The sequence below is a fragment of the Camelus bactrianus genome, chromosome 15, assembly GCF_048773025.1.
Source record: "Camelus bactrianus isolate YW-2024 breed Bactrian camel chromosome 15, ASM4877302v1, whole genome shotgun sequence".
Taxonomy (NCBI): Eukaryota; Metazoa; Chordata; class Mammalia; order Artiodactyla; family Camelidae; genus Camelus; species Camelus bactrianus.
In genome coordinates this window covers 43,541,471-43,559,527 of record NC_133553.1, presented here as the reverse complement: position 1 = coordinate 43,559,527, position 18,057 = coordinate 43,541,471, and the positions used below count along the sequence as shown (strand labels likewise).

General features: G+C 54.4%; 2 protein-coding genes across 4 annotated transcripts; both read left to right on the top strand.

Annotated features, from left to right (window-relative positions):
* The first annotated feature begins 3,555 nt into the window (after positions 1-3,555).
* Positions 3,556-16,385, top strand: HAAO (3-hydroxyanthranilate 3,4-dioxygenase). Of its 3 annotated transcripts, none has more exons than XM_010967711.3 (10): positions 3,560-4,014; positions 5,889-5,967; positions 7,741-7,824; positions 8,026-8,132; positions 10,613-10,702; positions 11,039-11,082; positions 11,368-11,513; positions 13,311-13,379; positions 13,570-13,652; positions 16,257-16,385. In XM_010967711.3, exons 1-10 carry the CDS (start codon positions 3,935-3,937, stop codon positions 16,261-16,263), a joined length of 789 nt encoding a protein of 262 aa, XP_010966013.1. In that variant the 5' UTR covers positions 3,560-3,934; the 3' UTR covers positions 16,264-16,385. The 3 variants fall into 3 exon arrangements, with proteins under 3 accessions (XP_045360845.1, XP_010966013.1, XP_010966012.1); XM_010967710.3 differs by lacking the exon at positions 16,257-16,385 and adding an exon at positions 13,758-14,156 and having other exon boundaries at positions 3,566-4,014; XM_045504889.2 differs by lacking the exons at positions 10,613-10,702; positions 16,257-16,385 and adding an exon at positions 13,758-14,156 and having other exon boundaries at positions 3,556-4,014.
* On the top strand, positions 16,384-17,929 carry OXER1 (oxoeicosanoid receptor 1). The gene has a single exon (XM_074378783.1). The coding sequence runs from the start codon at positions 16,387-16,389 to the stop codon at positions 17,533-17,535; it is 1,149 nt and encodes a 382-aa protein (XP_074234884.1). The 5' UTR covers positions 16,384-16,386; the 3' UTR covers positions 17,536-17,929.
* The last annotated feature ends 128 nt before the right edge of the window (positions 17,930-18,057 follow it).

Here is an 18,057-nt window from a genome sequence, read left to right as displayed (position 1 = left end):
AAATATTCTCTCCCATTTTGTGGGTTGCCTTTTCACTCTGTTGATAGTGTCCTTTGATACACAAAAGTTTTTAATTTTGATGAAGTTCTATGTTTAGTTTTACAAGAAACTGCCAGACCCTTATAAGTAGTTGTGTCATGTTGTACTCCCACCAGCAATGCTAAGCATGTCAACATTTGGTGTTGGCATTCTTTTTAATTTTAGCCATTCTACTGGGTGTGTAATAGTACCTCATTGTAGATGTAATGTGTTCCCCTGATGACTAATGGCATTGAGCATTTTTTGATGTGCTTATTGGCTATTTGTAAATATTTGTGAAATGTTTGTTCAAATCTTTCGCCCATCATTTTGTTGGTTTTTTTCAGTTTGTTTTGTTTTTTGGGGTTTTAATCATTTTTTTAAGTTGTAGGAGTGGCCGATATTTCTCCATTTCCTCATCTATAGGTAGCAGATGTGAATTCCTCCATGACACCTGGGCTACAAGAAATGCCCAGCTCAGCCACTGTCCACCATGAGTCCAGAAGTGCCCTGGACTTGTAAGAGCTCACATATGTCCACTACCGCCCAAGGCATATAGGATCCATGCCAGGAAAAATGAGGGGGATGCCACAGGAGGTGGGGTGGGAGGAGCAGTGAGGAGTGTCTAACACAGAGTGATTTGAAGGGAGGTAGCAGTCAGTGGCCCCTGGCAAAGCGGGGAGAGGACCAGCGAGCTGCAGAATATTGTCTGCATGGGAGGAAGGAGGGAGGAGGGGAGCAGGGGAGAGCCCATTAGCCCTGGAGCCAGAAAAAATGGAAATGTAGCAGATATATAAGCCAAGCTGAAAGCTCTAAGCAGAACTAGTCTGTGAATGTCTCCCTGAGGACTGTCCTCCTGTGAGGTAACAGGGAGACAGAAACTTCCTCCTCTTTTGCAGAGAACCATGAAAAGCTGACAGTGACCCTGGTGCAGATGGAGGGCTTTCCCTCCACTGCCCTGCCTTGCCCTGTCCAGTAGGGTCTTAGCTGTGGTTGCAGGCTCCATCCAAGGGCCAACACTCAATTTCGATCACATTCTAGAGAGGCAGTACCTTGGAGGGTCAACCCCTTTTATTATTTAATGCCCCAATCTTAGACCCTAACCCTCCCTTGACCCCTCAGGGAACCAGCCCTGGGATGAAGAGGTTGCTGCAGATAGCAGATCTCAGGAATGGAAAGAACCAGAGTCTGTGATGACACCACTAGGTTACAGGCTCATTCTCCCTCTGGGTATCCAGTTACATAGTCTAACCTTCTATTGGTTAAGCTACTGTTTAACTAGGGTCTCTGTTATTTGTGCCCATGAGCATCCTGATAAACTGGGAAATAAATAATTTGTGTAACACAACAGGATAAACTAATAGAAATTATAGAAATTACATTCTAAGCAGAGAATACACATTCACAAAAATTGACCCTAGACTAAGCTGTAAAGGAAATCTTAATACATCCCCCCACCCCAAAATAATACACTGACCATCTTCACTCATCACAGTTCAGTAAAATCAGACACAAAAAACAAAACAGAATGATAGCCAAGCAAAAAACCTCAAACCAACCATATGTCTAGAAAATTTAAAACAGACTTGTAAATAATTCAAGTTAAAGAGATAGCAGGGCCAGAACCTAGATTTCCAAATAACCAATACAGTTTATTATCAAGCCCTTTTATTCATATTTGTTCTTAAACATTTGCTGAATTATATGAAAGGGTGGGAAAGTGGTAAGAGACAGGGAGACTGTGACAGACCAAGGTGGGCTGGGGAAGGGAGCAACTGAAGAAACTAGTTCTGTCCATCAAGAGACTGAAGGGATCAGACTGTAACCAGCAGCTAGGCTCAGCAAAGCCTAGACGCATCTACTGGTTTCAGTGATCTGGGCAGGAAACCGCCATGCAGGGGAGAACAGAGCCAGGCACCAGCACGCACAACAGGCTCTGGTGAACCCTGGTCCTGGGGCAGAGACTGCTTCTGACTCTGGTGCCAATGAGCTGCTGGTGCAGAGGGGAGAGCTGGCTGCTGTGAGCTGTAAGGTCCAGAAACTAGAAGGAACCCGGGTGGCTGTGACTAAACAATGCCAGGACACACCAGTAACATTTGAATTGTCGACTTTCTGGACATTAGCATCAAATGGTGCCCAACACCCAAGCCAGGAGGCTTGCCAATGGAATAGACATGGTGTTTTATCTACACAGAACAAGCTAAACAGCATATTTGACAGTGACTATGCAGCAGATTACTTAGCCTGTATTTAGGGTTTACCTGGACTGTTCAGACACCAATCACTTGTGGCCTCACTTATTCATGTTATTTGCCTCAGTAGATTAGAATGCAGTATAACTAACATTCATTTCTTTGAACTAGTGTCAGAACATCTGTTGGGCTGAAATGGTGTTTTTTTTTTCTTTTAGTGTGAATTCATTCATGCCTTTACCACCCACTCATCCATCCATCCATGTAACAAACATCCAAAGCAAACCTCACACATCATAGATCCTTGGTGTTTCATGTGTCGCTGTTTACTTCTCCTCTGATTACTTGCAGATGAGAAAGATTAAGAATATAGTTTGAGTTATTTTGGTGCTAAGCAAGATTCTAGAAAGAAACGTTCAGAGGGGGGAAAAAGTTTTAAATAAAAGGAAAAAGGAGGAAGAAAATGGGAAAAGGGGTGGGGGTGCATCGAGAGGAAACGGGAGTGTCCCAGCGGAGAAGGGCGGGAATCTTGTTTCCTGTCTGAGTGGGTTTTATTTGCAAAGGGAGCCCCTGTGTCTGAGGGTGCCGAGAAAACCCGCCCACCCCAGGCAACAGGGAAGGGGCAAGATGTGCTGGGGGGCAGGAGTTGGAGGAATTTCAAATTTCTTAAACTCTACAGTCTGAATTCTCGTGTCAGAGCCCGGGCTATGTTCCTTCTCCCCAACCTACCACCTCCTCACCCGCCCTCCTCCAACACACACACAGTTTTCCTAAGAATTCTAAGTCGGGAAGAAAGGAAAACGGGTTTCCGATGGACCTTCCCCTCCTCCGCAGCCACACACCCAGGCGCCGGGTCTCCCCGCGCCCCCGAGGATCCCGGCTTGGAGCCTCTAACTCTTGGCTGGAATCATTAGCCCAGGTCTGTCCGCCCTCCCCACCCCAGACCCTAGCTTCTTGAGGTCTGAATGCCCGGTTCTTCATCTGTAAAACTCTTCATAAATTGTCGTGTGACTTGAGTATGCCCCTAAAGCATGCAAGGAGCCCAGAACAGTGCCAGGCACCTCGTCGGTGCTCCGCCTGCCGCCTGCGGACGTAGGCGAGGGGCCGGTGCCGCCCGGGCCAGGCAGGCGGTCCCTGTCGTGCGTCCGGGGCCCCCGGCACTGCGCCCACCGCCGCTCCTCCGGTCGTCTCCCGAGCTGGCCACAGGCAGATCCGAGCGAGCGGCACCCAACAAATCTGGGGATGATAGCCTGCCCTCTGCCTTCGTGAGAGGAGAGGGCACTAACGTCAGCGGGGGCCTCTGGCGGCCGCTGTGTAACCCTGAGAAGGCTGTGTAGACACTCCCAGTTGTCAGAAGAGGAAACTAAGGCTTCAACCTACTGCCAGCACCCCTGTGCTCAGGCGCTCGGGATTCCAAACCTCCTTCTCCCCCTTATAGGATTTCTTTGGAGTCTTCCTGGGGCCCAGGCGGAAAGTGGGACAAGGGGCCAGGAAGGTTCTCGATCCTGTGCCTTGTGCTTGGAACCGCCGCTCCACTCGGGCGCCGCGGAGACGCGGATGGCTCCGGACCCAAGTCCGCGAGGGGCCGCCGCGCGGCCGGGGGTATTGCCCCGCCCTTTGACCCCAGTTGCTGATTCAGCCGGCGGCCAGTAGGCGGCTGGGCCGGGTCGCGCCGCGCCGACGGCGCAGAGGACGCAGCTCCAGAGCTCGGCTCCCGGGCAGCGATGGCGCATCCGGTGAGAGTGAAGGCCTGGGTGGAGGAGAACCGGGCCTCTTTCCTGCCCCCGGTCTGCAACAAGCTCCTGTGAGTCCCACGCACGCCCCCATCCTCGTGCCCTCTGTCCTCACCTCGTCTTCCATCTGCACCCCTCACCTTTCACCCTTCAAGCTCCAGCTCCAAATTCCTTCACCCAGAACTTGCAGAAAGGGGGTATGTCATCCTCATGGTGTTCAGAGGAGGGTGGGGACGGGCTGTTCCGGGTTTCACCACCCTCTTTCTGTTTCTCTTTCTGATGACTGCGTGGAGATTGTGTCCTTGGCGTTTGAGGGTGGCTAGGTGACTGAGACTAGGAGAGCTGCAAATGGCAGGTCGCAGCCTCCCCACCAGGGCTGAGAAACAGCTCTCCAACCCCTATTAACTCTCAGAAACTTGTGGGGGTGGGGTTGATACCTACGAATTGCAGAACTGAGGCCTGGGGATAGCCCAATCATACACCCCAGCTCTATCTGGGAAGCTGCAGGCAGAGGGTGAAATCAGAGGATCCGCTCCCATGGGAGGATCATGATTTGTCTTCAGAGGCCGTCCCCTCTGGCCCTTTCACCTCCTTCCCCCACATTCGACTGGGTGGCCGGACCGCCTGTGCTCCCCAGCTCCGGGCTCACAGCCCCATGTTTGCTGTGTCTGCAGAGCATCTCCAACAGGGCGGCTTCTCAAACCACTCAGCTACAATCTTTCACACCTTGACCAGCCAGAGACCACCAAGTGTTTTCCCATCATCTCCTTTAATTTTCCCAGTAGCCCCATGAGGTAGGATTTTTAATAAATAACTTTCCCAATGTCAACAGAGCTAGTTCGGGACAGGGTCCAGACCCAAGCATATGCAAGAGTTTGACTCCAAAGTCCACACTCTTCTCACTGCGCAGCACTGCCACAGCTGATGTTCAGCATCTCCCCCAAAACCTGGTCTCTTCTATCACTGTCGTCACCCTCAACCCTTTCCTCCACTTCATCCCTGTCCAGTCTCATCCTCCACCCTCACTTTCTCCCCCTAATGGTGTCTCACTTCCATCTGCTCCTCTCCAGGTCCATGGCCACTGCTCTGGTTCCACCCTTGTCACAATGGGTACTTACGGGCTCCCCCTGCCTCCAGGCCCCCACCCTGCCCTCCAGCACTGCCCCAATATTAATAATCACAAAATGCAGGCCTTCCCTTTACTCACTCAGCAGATGCTCACTGAGCACCTGATAGATGCCAGGCACTGTTCTGGACACTGAAGATCCACAGGAAACTGACAGAAGTCCCTTCCTGGTGGAGCTGACATTCAGATGAGAGGAGGCAGCCAATACATATAAATAAACAAGGGGTGAGGCAGGCAGGCAGACCTGAGAGCGCTAGGCTGCTCCAGGCCTCTCCCAGCTCCTGGGGGTTTGGCTGCAATCTCTGCATTGCTTGGCTTCTGCTGTATCACCTTGACCTCTGCCTTTATCTTCACATGGGTGTCTCCTTGTGAGTGTGTCTGTGTCTCAATCTCCCCTTTTAGTAAGGACACCAGTCATATTACCTTATGACTACTACTCCAGTACAACCTCATCGCAGCTTAACTAATTACATCTGCAATGACCCTAGTGCCAAATTAGGTCACATTCTGAGGGACTGGGGTTTGGACTTCAACATGTGAATGTTGGGCTGGGGCGGACATGGGAAGCTGCTTGGAGGGCTTTGAGCAGAGGAAGAACACAGGCACACCTACAGTCTCACACACACACACACAGACTCTTGGATGCACACGGGCACACTGGGATGAACGTGGAGACTGACAGGGACAGCGATGCACAAACAGCCCTGTTACCTCCCCGAGGTGTGCCCAGGCTCCCTCTAGCTCCCCCATGGGCCCCTACAGCCCTCCTGTCTTCTCCCACGAGCTGGTTCATGACTTCTCCCCCCTCATCCATTGCAGGCACCAGAAGCAGCTCAAAATCATGTTTGTAGGGGGCCCCAATACCAGGAAGGACTACCACATCGAGGAGGGTGAGGAGGTAAGCCTGCCCTGTCCCCTCCCCTGACCCAGCCCATGGGAGGGGACACTTCCTATGACAGGGCCAGAGCCTGTGGACAGGAGAAGGGGGCGGTCAGATGGCTGATGGGTGAAGGGGGCACAACTGAAACCACAGGGTGAAACTGCTGCCTGGAAGTTGTGGGCACCCAGTGACACCCTTGACAACCCCATCGTCAAAGGAATCTGCTGGGGAAGCGGGGAAAAGAGCCCAGCCTCTGTGCGTGTGGGAGGTTCTAGTTTTGGGGCATAATCCTCTGGACACAGGACTGTCCATGCTCTGGGGGTGGTGCACTGGTCCCCTTGCCCCCAAACCTGAATATGTGAGATCAACCTCCAAAATGAGACCCAAATGCTGAGAGGGACTTGGGTGCTCTGCCCTGGTCCCTGGAGCCTAGTTTTAGTTCTAGGTCGTGCTGTAAGGTGGCCAGCTGACTTGGTTTGCCCTGGACTTTCTTGATTCCAGCCATGATGGTCCTGCATCCTGAGAAACCCCTCAGACCACCCACCCTACAGGGCTGCGAGCTATGAAGACTCTTCCTGCCCTTCCTCAAATTACCCTTCGCGGGGGGCGGGGGGGTTGTCAGTTTGCCCTTCGTGGCAGATGGTAAAGCCAAGTTTCTCTAGTTTCCCTGAGCTCAGATTGATTTCTCTTAGAGGTTCTTGTCACAGCATCTACTATCTCCTCTAACTCCTTACATGATAATAATAATAATTATTATTAATAACACCCCATCAACTATTTGGCTGGAGCTTTTAACACCCAGTGTGTGACTGGTAGAGAGGAAATGTGTCTGCCTCCTCCTCCTCCCAGCTCCATGGGTGATCTCAGTAAACACATTAATTAGGGACTTAGGATGAAATAGGAAAAATACAGTAGGAGCCCTGCAGCCCCCCTCCCCAACCTGGGAGATAGCAGGCGGCAAGTGCTCCCAGCCCCCACAGCACCCCCCAATTCACCCCCCAACCCCGCTTCCAGCATCAAGTCCACCATGTACATGGCCCACCGGCTCCCAGAGGGATTTGGCCCAGCACTGCCCACACCGTGCCTGACATCGCTGCGGTCAGAGGAGCCAGCCCAGGCTCCAGGGCTACATGCAGACTCAGGCCCACACTGCTGCTCCAGGACTGACTGTGTGACCTTGGGCAAGCTGCATTACTCTCTGAGCCTCAGTTTTCTTTTTTCCTTTTCTGCAGAACGGGGCTAATAATATTTTTGGAGCAATGCACATACCTTAATTTGGAAGTAATACTTTTTGAAAAATGGCACCAAATAGATTTGCTTGATGCAGGGTTGCCACAACCTTTAATTTATTAAAAAAAAAAAAAAACACACACACTAGCTGGGAAGCACAACGAAGCAAGGCACAATACAAGAAGATCTGCCTGTATGGGAAAGCGCTTGCCCAGGCCCTGGGACACAGTAAACGGGTGATTCTCCTACATGGCTGATGGGTCCTTGAATTGTCCAGGGAGCATCCCAGCCAGCCCCCTGCCCCCAAGCCAGACACCAGCTGTTGGGTCCTAGGTACTTTGGTTATCACTTTAGTGTCCAGGTATGATCCTTATATGTCCCCAGCACTTTTATCTGTGGTGTGTGTCAGGGAGACTGGCACCTCAGGGCAGGATTGAAGTTGCTGCTTATAAACTCCGAGGCCCTCAGGAAGTTTCTCAGGTTTTCTGGACAGAACCCAGGCCAAGTACCTGGAAGGGGAAGTGGGGAGGGTCCGAGCCCATCTGCTGTCCTGTCTCACAGGTGTTTTACCAGCTGGAGGGTGACATGCTTCTCCGAGTCCTGGAGCGAGGGAAACACCGGGATGTGGTCATTCGGCAGGGAGAGGTGAGGCTGAGCCCCAGCACAGGAACCCCCTCGTGTCCACTTATCCTGGCTCTGGTGGAGGTCTCTTCCTCTCAGCCTTCTCCTGGTGTAGGGGGAGGGCTGGGCTGGACTGCGGGTCGGCTGGCGAGGCCAGGACACTGCAGCACTGAGGTCTCTGTGGGGGACTGCAGCCTTGCTGGCACCTTGTCCCCACCGCTGCAGATCTTCCTCCTGCCTGCTGGGGTCCCCCACTCTCCACAGCGGTTTGCCAACACCATGGGGCTGGTGATTGAGCGGAGGCGGCTGAAAACAGAACTAGATGGGCTCAGGTAAATGGGCCTGGTCTGGGCATTTGGGGCGGAGATGGGGGTGGCAAGCAGCAGAGGAAAGGATCCTAGGGTAGACCCAAGGAAGCACTTCCTGGCCATGGAGAGGGTTCGGTGGCAATGGAGAGCCTGTGTTTGCTGGCTGACGGGGAGAGGTTGGGGTAGGTGCTAGGATGGGTTTCATGATGAAGGTAGGTGGGGGGGATGTTCTCTGTGACCTGCCTGGAAGCCCATTCAGCCAGACACCTTCTAGCTGAGACCAGAACCTATGCTTTCTGCACTGAGATCTGCTGGGGAAAGGCGGGAAGGATGCCAACGTCAGACCCACCTGGCCCAGGGCAGCCTGGAACACCGCTGCTTCTCCCAGCCTCTGGCCCCAGAGTTCATTAGGTCTCTGCCAGTGCACGCCTATCCTTGCTTCTCTACCCCAGCTCATTCCACAACCAGCGCTAACATTTGTATAACATTTGCAACGTGCTGCGCACTGGGCAATCACTTTATGTGTATTTATTCGTTTAATCCTCACAATGATCATATTGGGTAGGTACTGTTATCATCTGTACTTTACAGATGAAGAAACTGGACCCGAGCTGAAAGAAAGCAGCCGAGCTGGCATTATTGAGAAAAATGACATTAGGGCCGGGACAGCCTAGATGGGAGCGTGAGTCAGCACCAAGGAGGGGGTGAACACAGGTGCAGAGATGGCTGCTGAGTTTCTCTAGCTGAGCTCCCATCTCGTTCCAGTCAGTCACCCGATTATTATTCCTCCGAAAGGAGGACTCAGCCTTTGGTTCTGGGGGACACAGAATTTTTTCTAAAAGCTAAGCTATATTTTGTATTTTTTTAACTGAGAAAATAAAAATTTCTCAACAGGCTACTGAAATCAGGATACTTTGCCCCTAATCTTTTGTTTTAATGGACAATTTTTTTAATGCTTCCCCTTTTTTCTAATTACCAAAGTCACACCCATTTAATCCTGAAGTCTGGAAAAGTACAAGAAAGCAAACTAAACAAAATTACCTGTCAAGAAAAGAGTAAATATTATAGTATGCGAATGATACCTCAATTAAACGAAATTAACAAAAATAAAGAGAAAAACAAAAGTCATCCCACCAATTAAATCCAACAAAGCACTTAAATTTCCATCTCGTCTTCTTTCTGTGCTTATCTGCAACCTTACAACATTGCAGTCTTACTGTAAGCATGGGTTTGAGTTTTGCTTTTTTTACATTAAAAAAAAATTCAGGAGTATTTCTCATACTATTACATGCTTTTCAAAAAACACAGTATTAATGACTGCACAGTAATTTACTGCAGAACAGTCTGTTATAGGAATAGATGCCTGGCCTTAAATTTGAAAGGCAATTTTTCACACGGGGCTTTATATGAGGAGTTTTTAGTGATGGAGAGGACAGCGTCTTCAGTAACATTTTTACAGCAAATTCAATAACAGATTTCATCTGCTGCTTTTGACCTTTAATAAAAGCCAGAGGCTTAACGTGAAAATGCCACTCTGAAGGCAATTCCTGGAGGACATCGAGGTCTGGTTATGAGGCTTTCTGGTGGCCAGCTCCATCCCAGGTTGGAACTCAGGGTGTCAGGTGGGGTGGATGCACTGTGTGTCTGTAAACCACCTCCCATAAGCAGGACCACTTCTCTTTTTCGGGAGGAGCTGAAGAGCAGAGCTGTGTTGGCCCTGGGAGCTGAGCCTGGGGATTAGGCATTTGGTCAGTAGATGTGCTGCACACATAGGGCCCTGAGGCCGGGCATGTGTCTGCCAGACATTCCTCAGGCCAGCGGAGCTGGGGGCTGGGGGCCCAGGTGACTTCAGGGAGTCTGCTGGAGGCTATGTGGGCATGCATGTGGACCTTCCTCCAGAGAAGAGGCCCAGTGCTTTGCTCTAGTTCTCAAAGGGATCCATGACCCCAAGGGGAGAAGAACCCCGTCATCTGGGGGGCATCTTCTGCACATTGGTTCCTTAAGGTTCCATGTGCTCCGACCTAGAATGCCAGCAGGCAGGTGGAGATCCAGCCACGGGTCCTGGTCAGCCTCAGCTTCCTCAGTTTTTGGAAAAACACTTGTCACTGATGTTCCCTATGCTTCTAAGACTGTCTCGGGTCTGCCCTGCTTGTGCCACTTACAGGCTGTGTAATCCCTGCCGCGCTGCCCAGCTTCTCTCTGAGCTTCAGAGTTACTTCTGTCTTCTTTGTAAATGGTCAGGTTTGGGAACTAGGAGGAGCTATGAGAATGGGGCTGATAATAGTCCTCCCACTTTGGGGCCACACAGGTGTTCCTGGGAGAGCCAGGCGTGGGTGTGGGTGAGCGTGCATTGGCCACTAGGTGGCGCCAACAGGACGAAGCTGGCAGTCAGCTGTGCAGGGCTGGGGTGGGGGCGCAGGCGTCCACTAGCAGAGCCAGGCCTGAGAGAGGCTGCCCTGAGGCCGTCCAGGTGGGGAGCCGCGTGCTGTCCTTTGTTCTGGCAGGTACTACGTGGGGGACACCACGGACGTCCTGTTTGAAAAGTGGTTTTACTGCGAGGACCTTGGCACACAGTTGGCCCCCATCATCCAGGAGTGAGCCCCCAGCCCTGCCCCTGCCCCTGGCTCTCTTGAGGAGCCCTGCGCTCTGGCGGGGAGAGCAGACCCATCCCAGCAGTGCTCCTCGGCAGCACTGGCCAGCCCGGAGCCACCACGCCCAGGATTTAGGGAGAAAGTCTGCCTCTCCCGGGGTGGGAGGACCCCGGGCTGGAAAGCAACCTGGGGAGGGGAGGGAAAGGATGGCAGATATACAACAAGTTGTGTGAGGGCCCTATGAGCATATGTGGGCTCCTGTGCCCTAGAGTGTATGAGTGTGAGTGTGTGTGTTCCTGTGTCTTACTAGCCACTCCCCCTGTGCATTTCTTCCTATAGGTTCTTCACCTCTGAGCAGCACAGAACAGGGAAGCCCAAGCCTGGTGAGGCCACCGGGAACCACCTTTCTCCCTCCCTCCCTCCCTCCCTTCCCACAGAAGGATGGCTCTTGGCCCTGGGTACCAGGGAGTCTCCTTTTGAGTACTCTGTCCAGTACTCAAGGCACAAGAAAATGGCACCAAATAGTACCCCCACATGGCTGCTGGGTCCTTGAGCTGGATTCAGAGCCCATTCCAGAGACTAGGAGCTGGGACCACTGGGAACTGGGTCTGCTGGGGCTGTTCAGGCGAGGCCAGAAGACACTGACCACAGCTGTGCTGTGGGTGCAGACCAGCTGCTCAAGGAACCACCATTCCCCCTGAGTACACGGTCCATCATGGAGCCCATGTCCCTGGAGGCCTGGCTGGATGGCCACCGCAAGGAGCTGCAGGCAGGCACACCGCTCAGCCTGTTTGGGGACACCTATGAGACCCAGGTAATGCAGCCCTGGGCCACCCAGGGCACCCACCCAGCAGCCCTGGGAGATGGGAACTGGTGACACATGGACACACACACTCACTTGCCAGTTCTGGAGGTTGCAGACACGATCACAGACTTTCCTTTTTCCTCCCTGACTCAGAGAATGATGGCTTTGTTGTGAGTGGAAGCCCATGGAAGCTACCTGGTCCCCAGCAATCCTCCTTTGCTTTCAGAGTAAGGGGTTGCCCCCATCCACAGCAGGTTCCTGAGAGTCTAGTGTCAACCCCCTGCCAGGAATTCCTGGGCCTTTGGGCAATCATAGCCTTAGGAGCCAGAAGGGACAGAGATATTTGGGGGTGAGGATTGGGTGAAGAGTTGCACAGTGAGAGAGCCCAACAAAGCTGGCCTCCTTTCATTCAACATTTATTGAGGGCCTGTTATGTTTCAGGTTTTGGTAGGAAAATAAGATAGATGAAGGTATCGTCTGGCAGTTGGACAAGTTAATCAACAATTGCCACAAGCATGTGACACATTCTTTGCTAGAGAAGCTACGGGAAGCCATAGGAGGATAAAGAAGGAACCCAGCTGTGAGGGAAGTCAGGGAAGACTTCCTGGCAGAGGTGATGTATAGGCTGAGCTTTAAAGCTAATATAGGAGTTTGCAAAAGGAAGAAAGGGAGATGGAGAGAGCATTCCAGGTGAAAGAGAAGCATGAGCAAAGGTCTGGAGGCTTGAAACTGACTGATATTGCAGATAGCTGAGGTTGGGGGACCAGGGCAAGGGGTGGGGGCAGCAGGCACAATTGCTAGACGGCCAGAGTAGCAGGCAGTGCCCAGGTGTTCGCAGCCCTCCTGGGCTGGGCAAGGTGCAAGGACCTGTCCTGGAGACAGGAGAGCTTCACCCAAATGTTGAAGCAGGTGTGTGACCAGGCTAGAGTGGTGTTTCAAAAAGATCACTGTAGGCTACATGAGGACCAGGTCAGGTGGGCAAGTGTGGCAACAAGGAGACCTGCTAGGAGGCTCATGTTCACTTGTGCTTTGCAATTTGCCACATCCCTTGCAGTTTGAATCAGACAACCCTATGGAGGGATGCTCACTGGATGCAGACGTGCCCTAAGAGGCCTGGCCAACAAGCCTCTGAGCTTATACAGGGCTGTGGGAGCCGGTGCACACACCACCAAGCGCCTCCCGCCCCGTGGCCCTGCCTTCCGCCTCTTTCACACCCTTCCTCCTCCCTGCTTCCGTTTACTCCAGCAAATATCTACTGGGTTCCACTCTGGGCCTGTGGGAAGGTGGCCTGCACAGTAGCTGTGGGCTTCCAGGCTGATGCAGATAGGAGCAGCTCAGCCTCCCTCTCACTCCCGCTCATCCCCTCCCATCTCCCTCCTCCTCCTTAGGCCAGACTCCTAACATCTCATGGAGGAAGGGAGACAGGTATCCTTTGGGGCGTTCATGTGTGTGTGGTACATGGGTTTGCACTGTGCCTGTATACAAGTGTGCGTGTGTCCCTAGTGTGTCCCTGGCAGGCGGGCATCCATATGAGTCAGCAGTAGTTGTGTCATGTGTCAGAGGGAGCAGATATGCACGTGTGTGTGAAGGACAGGCATGTGTGATCCCGACAGCAGGTGGGCAGGGAGGCCTGTGGCCTGAGCAGCCTTCCTCTCCAATTCCTGGTCTCTGCTCTGCGCATGGAAATGAAGCTGTGTTGTGGGCCCCACCCCTGCCCCATACAGGCCTGGTGTCTGGGGGCAGGTTCAAGGCCTGGTCCTGTGTGGGGCAGGGCACACCAGAACGGTCTGTGTCACTTCCTACCAGGTGATCGTCCACGGACAAGGCAGCAGCAAAGGCTCGAGACAGGACGTGGACGTATGGCTGTGGCAGCTGGCAAGTGGGGTCCCTGGGAGAGGGTGGCCCAGCCTCCTGCCAGCCCTTGGGGACCAGGCTGTTACTGGGTCTTAGACGCCCCTAGCCTGGACCGGCTCCCAGGGCTTCCTTCCTGAGGCAGACTCAGGGATGCTCACACAGGTGTGGTGGCCAACAGCCTCCATTCCCTTCTCCTACTCCTCTTTCCTAGGAGGGCTCCTCGGTGTTGATGATGGAAGGACTGCGCCTGAGCCTGAACGCTGATGACAGCTTCCTGGTGCCAGCCGGGACTGCGTGAGTCCCTAGGAGGACTGACCCCCAACACTGGGACTGCCCTCCTTTCCCTGGGATCCTCAGGGCCCAACCTTGTCTGACCCCTGCCCACCGGCGTCTCCACAGGTACTCCTGGGAGCAAGGGCGAGGCTCCGCAGCCCTCTCTGTGACCCAGGACCCCGCCCGCAAGAAGCCCCTAGGGTGACCCTCTTGCTGTGAGCCCAGAGCAGCCACCCTGGCCTGAACACCACCCCTGCCAAATAACTCCCCCCGCCTCACTGCTTCTATGTGTACTGCTGCCAAGTGACTCAGCGTGCCCCGGGCTGGGCCCTGAACATCAGTGCCACCCATCCATCTCCTGTCCTCTCGGCCAGGATGCCAGGTTGCTGGGGACAGTAACTCCCCTTCTCTCCTAACAGCCCTCTACACAGTTCGGCCAGGTGAACTGCTCCCTGAGGCCAGGCTGCCTCTCCAGCCCTCTGTCCCTGCCGCCAAGAAGGCCCTCAATAAAGGCTTCCTGGTGGATGAGCGCCTGCTTGTCTGCACTCACACAGGCCATGGGGGATGGCAGGCACCGCGAGCTCCCGTGACTGTGTGGCGGTGTCTGGGGCACCAGGTGGCCATGGATGTGTGAAGGGTCTCTTATCTGCCTCTTTCTCACCTACTCTTTTTACATAACTTTAAAAAATAGCATCTGTTGAGGTTTTTCTCCCCAATAACAGAAGTGACCTGTGCTAATTGTAGAAAACACAGAAATACGTAAAAAACACAACCGCCCCCCGCCCCCAGAGAGAACTACGGTTAATACCCGAAGATCGTGATGAGCCTGCACAGGGCTGTGAAGCTGTATGGGGAGCTTGGCAGCAGGGGGAGAGGTGTCTGGCCTCATCCCCCTGCGCCCCCTGCTATGCACAGGCCCCCGTGGGGTCCAGGGGTGCTGGGAGCTCTGGGCACAGCAGTAGGTAGAGATGAAACATGGAACCTGCAGTGGGAGATCTGGGCTCAGTTTCCTGGGACTTCAGTGAGAAGTTGGTGAGGGGCCGCCTGGGGAGGGAACTGAAGCTGATCTGGGTTAAACAGGTCCCTGGGTAGAATCAAAGCTTCCTCCAGAAAACTTGAGTCTGAACCCTGCCTTCCCCACCCCAGCCTGGCAGCTCACTGCTTTGATCCCCTCCTCTGACTAAAGGAGGCCCTGACCTTGCCGAAAGGGCTTCCAGCCCTGAGGGATGTCGGAACCCTCACCCACCTACCGCTCTACCCCTAAGGGATTTCCTCTCCTGCAAGCAAAGCAAAAACACCACCCGCCTTCCCCTAACTTGTGACCAGTCCTGGGCAGTGAGGGCAGAGGCTAAGGCAATGAGTTGCTCTGTGCGGGAGCTGACAGGACAAAGGAATGTCCAGGGGAGGCCCGCTGGGCAGAGAGCAGGTGGCCACAAGAAGGGGAGTTTGCTCCTAGTGCCAAAGGCAGGCCTGATCCTAGACAGAAAATCATGAAAATTAGAACCTGTTTTTCTGAACACTAACTCTGTGCCAAGGAATTTGCTAGAAGTTTTTACAGACCTGACCTCATTAAATCCTCACATGTCAATAGGAAGGTGGAACACCCACCTTACAGATGAGACTCAGAGAGGCTGTTTCCAGCCCAGGCCTGTCTGCATTCAAATCTCAGGCTTGTGGTCCGACCACCCTGCACCCTGTGATCGCAGGCTGTCTGCCCTTAGCCTTGGCCAGTGGAAAGGCCTAGAGGGTCTGCAGGAGAGGGGCCAACAGCCACTGTGCCTGAAACCCAGTCCTAAGCAGAGTTGGCAGCACATGGCACCCCACTGACCATAGTCAGTTAGCAAGGGAGGTTATCAAGTCCTGGAGCTGGAACCACAGCCTCTCTTGGTGCTGTCCCAGGTTCCCAGGAGCCCCAGCCCTCATCTTTACCCACGGGCCTGCCCCTATGGGCTCATGAGAACACCACGCACTGGGAAAGTGGGTAGTGCATAGAGGGTGATGGCCCGCCGAGGTGGGTGGACAATGGCAGAGAAACTCGATTCTCAGGATTGTTCTGTTTGTGGGAGAAGCCCCCAGATCCCCAGGTCATGGCAGTAGAAACTTGGCAGGGGTGCCCTCTGCCTGTGGGATGGTCTTCATCATGGACGTGGACTTGGGACCATCACAACTTTGGAACTGTCGGAACCTGGGAATAACCACAGCAGGCTGGCGGACATACAGCAGGCTGTTCCCACCAGGCCTCCCTCTCCCAGGGCAACATTGTTGAGTCCACAGTCCCTGCTGCTGCCAGAGCAGGTAGAGGCAAGGAGGTAGTCTCCAGAGTGGTCTGCATATTCCAGAGGGCTGTGAGTTGCCAGGACCAGCTCCTGCCTTCAGGCAAGCAAATGTCAGACCACTCAGGGCTGCGAACACTGTCCTCAACTTCATCCCAGCTTGGCCCTCCTCCCCATGCAGGGTCTCTCAGGGCCTCCGATCACCCCTGCTGAGCCCTGCCTTGCAGACTGCAACTGAGGCTGGGCTTAGAGACCTCACAGGCCACTCAGTGCCCCGGGGAGGAGGGGAGGGAGGGAGGCCTGCAGGGTTCCCCTTTGCCTGCAAATAGGAACCCTGGGTGTTTCTCAGCAGCTGTTGATGCAAACCCCAGGATACTGAGTCATTGTGGTGGCCAGCTGAGAGCAAGCACTCATCCCTGAACACTCGTGCTGGGGTAGGAAGACCCTGGAAACTTCTCTCAGGTCCACAGCCCACGGATCCCATGGAATTTAACATGAGCTCTGCATCTCCCCTTTCTTCTCTCTCCCCCTCCACTCTCCCCGCCTCCCTCCCTCCCTCTCCCTCCTTCTCTCCCTCTGCCTTCACCACTGCCTTGGGGTCACCTGGAGAGGCCTCAGCTCCCTGCCGCCCGGCCTCCTCCCCCACGGTGTCTGCCCTCCTGGCGCCAGTCCTGGGCATGGAGTTTGTCCTGGGCCTTGTGGGGAACGGCTTGGCCTTCTTCATCTTCTGCTTCCACATGCGGCCCTGGACGTCCAGCACAGTCTTCCTGGTCAGCCTGGTGGTGGCGGACTTTCTCCTAATCATCAACCTGCCCCTGCGCGTGGACTACTACTTCCGCCGGGAGACCTGGCGCTTCGGAGGTGCTGCCTGCAAAGTCAACCTCTTCATGATGTCCACCAACCGCTCGGCCAGCGTGGTCTTCCTCACGGCCATCGCGCTCAACCGCTACCTGAAGGTGGTGCGGCCCCACCACGCGCTGAGCAGGGCCTCGGTGGGGGCAGCCGCCCAGGTGGCCGGGGGGCTCTGGGGGGGTCTCCTGCTCCTCAACGGGCACCTGCTCCTGACCGCCTACTCCGGCCACTCCTGCCTCAGTTACCAGCTGGGCACGCGCCCCTCGGCCTCACTCCGCTGGCACCAGGCGCTGTTCCTGCTGGAGTTCTTCCTGCCGCTGGCGCTCATCCTCTTCGCCATCGTGAGCATGGCGCTCAGCCTCCGGCGCCGCGGCCTGGACAGGCAGGCGGGCCCGCGCAGGGCCATGCGCGTGCTGGCCGCGGTGGTGGCCGTCTACACCGTTTGCTTCCTGCCCAGCGTCATCTTCGGCGGTGCTTCCATCGTGGCCTTCCGCCTGCGGGCCTGCCCCACCCTCAACGTCTGCACGCAGCTCTTCCACAGCTCCCTGGCCTTCACCTACCTCAACAGTGTCCTGGACCCCGTGCTCTACTGCTTCTCCAGCCCCAAATTCCTCCGCCAGGGCCGGGCTCTGCTGGGCCTCACCCAGGGCTCGCAGGGTCCAGCCAGGGATGAGAGCTCCTACCAGCTCTCTGCACGCCGATGGGTGTCCTCTAAGAAGGCAGAGGCCACGGGGAGGCTGAAGGCGGAGGTCTCGCTGGAAATCTCGGAGGAGGACTGACCAGGAAGGCCCCTCCCCGGACTGGGGGTCTGTGGCCGTGCCGCAGGAGCGAGGACAGGCAGGCTCTGGGCGGGAGGGACAAGGTCACTCCCTGGTCTATTGCCAGCACAGGGCCCCTCAGCCAACTGGACAAGGGACATCTGCAGGAGCCAGGTGGGTGGCAGGAAGAGAAAAGGGTCTTGGTTTGGAGTAGTGTGCCAGGCATGATGTCCCCACAGCGCAGAGCACGACGGCAGGAGGAGACAGGCAGGGGCTTTGGGAGCTCCAGCTGCCCAGTTCCCAGCCAGAGCCTGATAACTGAGAGCAGAAGTCTTGCTTAACAACCGGAAAGCTGCGTTTTCTGTGATCTTGCTTTTCTCTCTCAATACTAGTAAAGTTCCTTTTGAAAATGCAAGCCTGCCTCAGCTGTTCGAAGGAAAACCAAATAAATGTCACTGGGTCCATCTGGCCCTAGCATCAGTAGGGTTCAAAGTGGGTTCCCCAAGATGAAGGGACACTCTGGGGACAGAGTGGGGAAACTGT

Coding starts and splice junctions, on each gene's coding strand:
- HAAO (XM_010967710.3), top strand. CDS start 3,935: ATGGCGCATCCGGTGAGAGTGAAGGCCTGGGTGGAGGAGAACCGGGCC. Junction 10,703..11,038: donor TTGGCCCCCATCATCCAGGA/GTGAGCCCCCAG, acceptor TTCTTCCTATAG/GTTCTTCACCTCTGAGCAGC. Junction 11,514..13,310: donor GGGACACCTATGAGACCCAG/GTAATGCAGCCC, acceptor ACTTCCTACCAG/GTGATCGTCCACGGACAAGG.
- OXER1 (XM_074378783.1), top strand. CDS start 16,387: ATGGAATTTAACATGAGCTCTGCATCTCCCCTTTCTTCTCTCTCCCCC.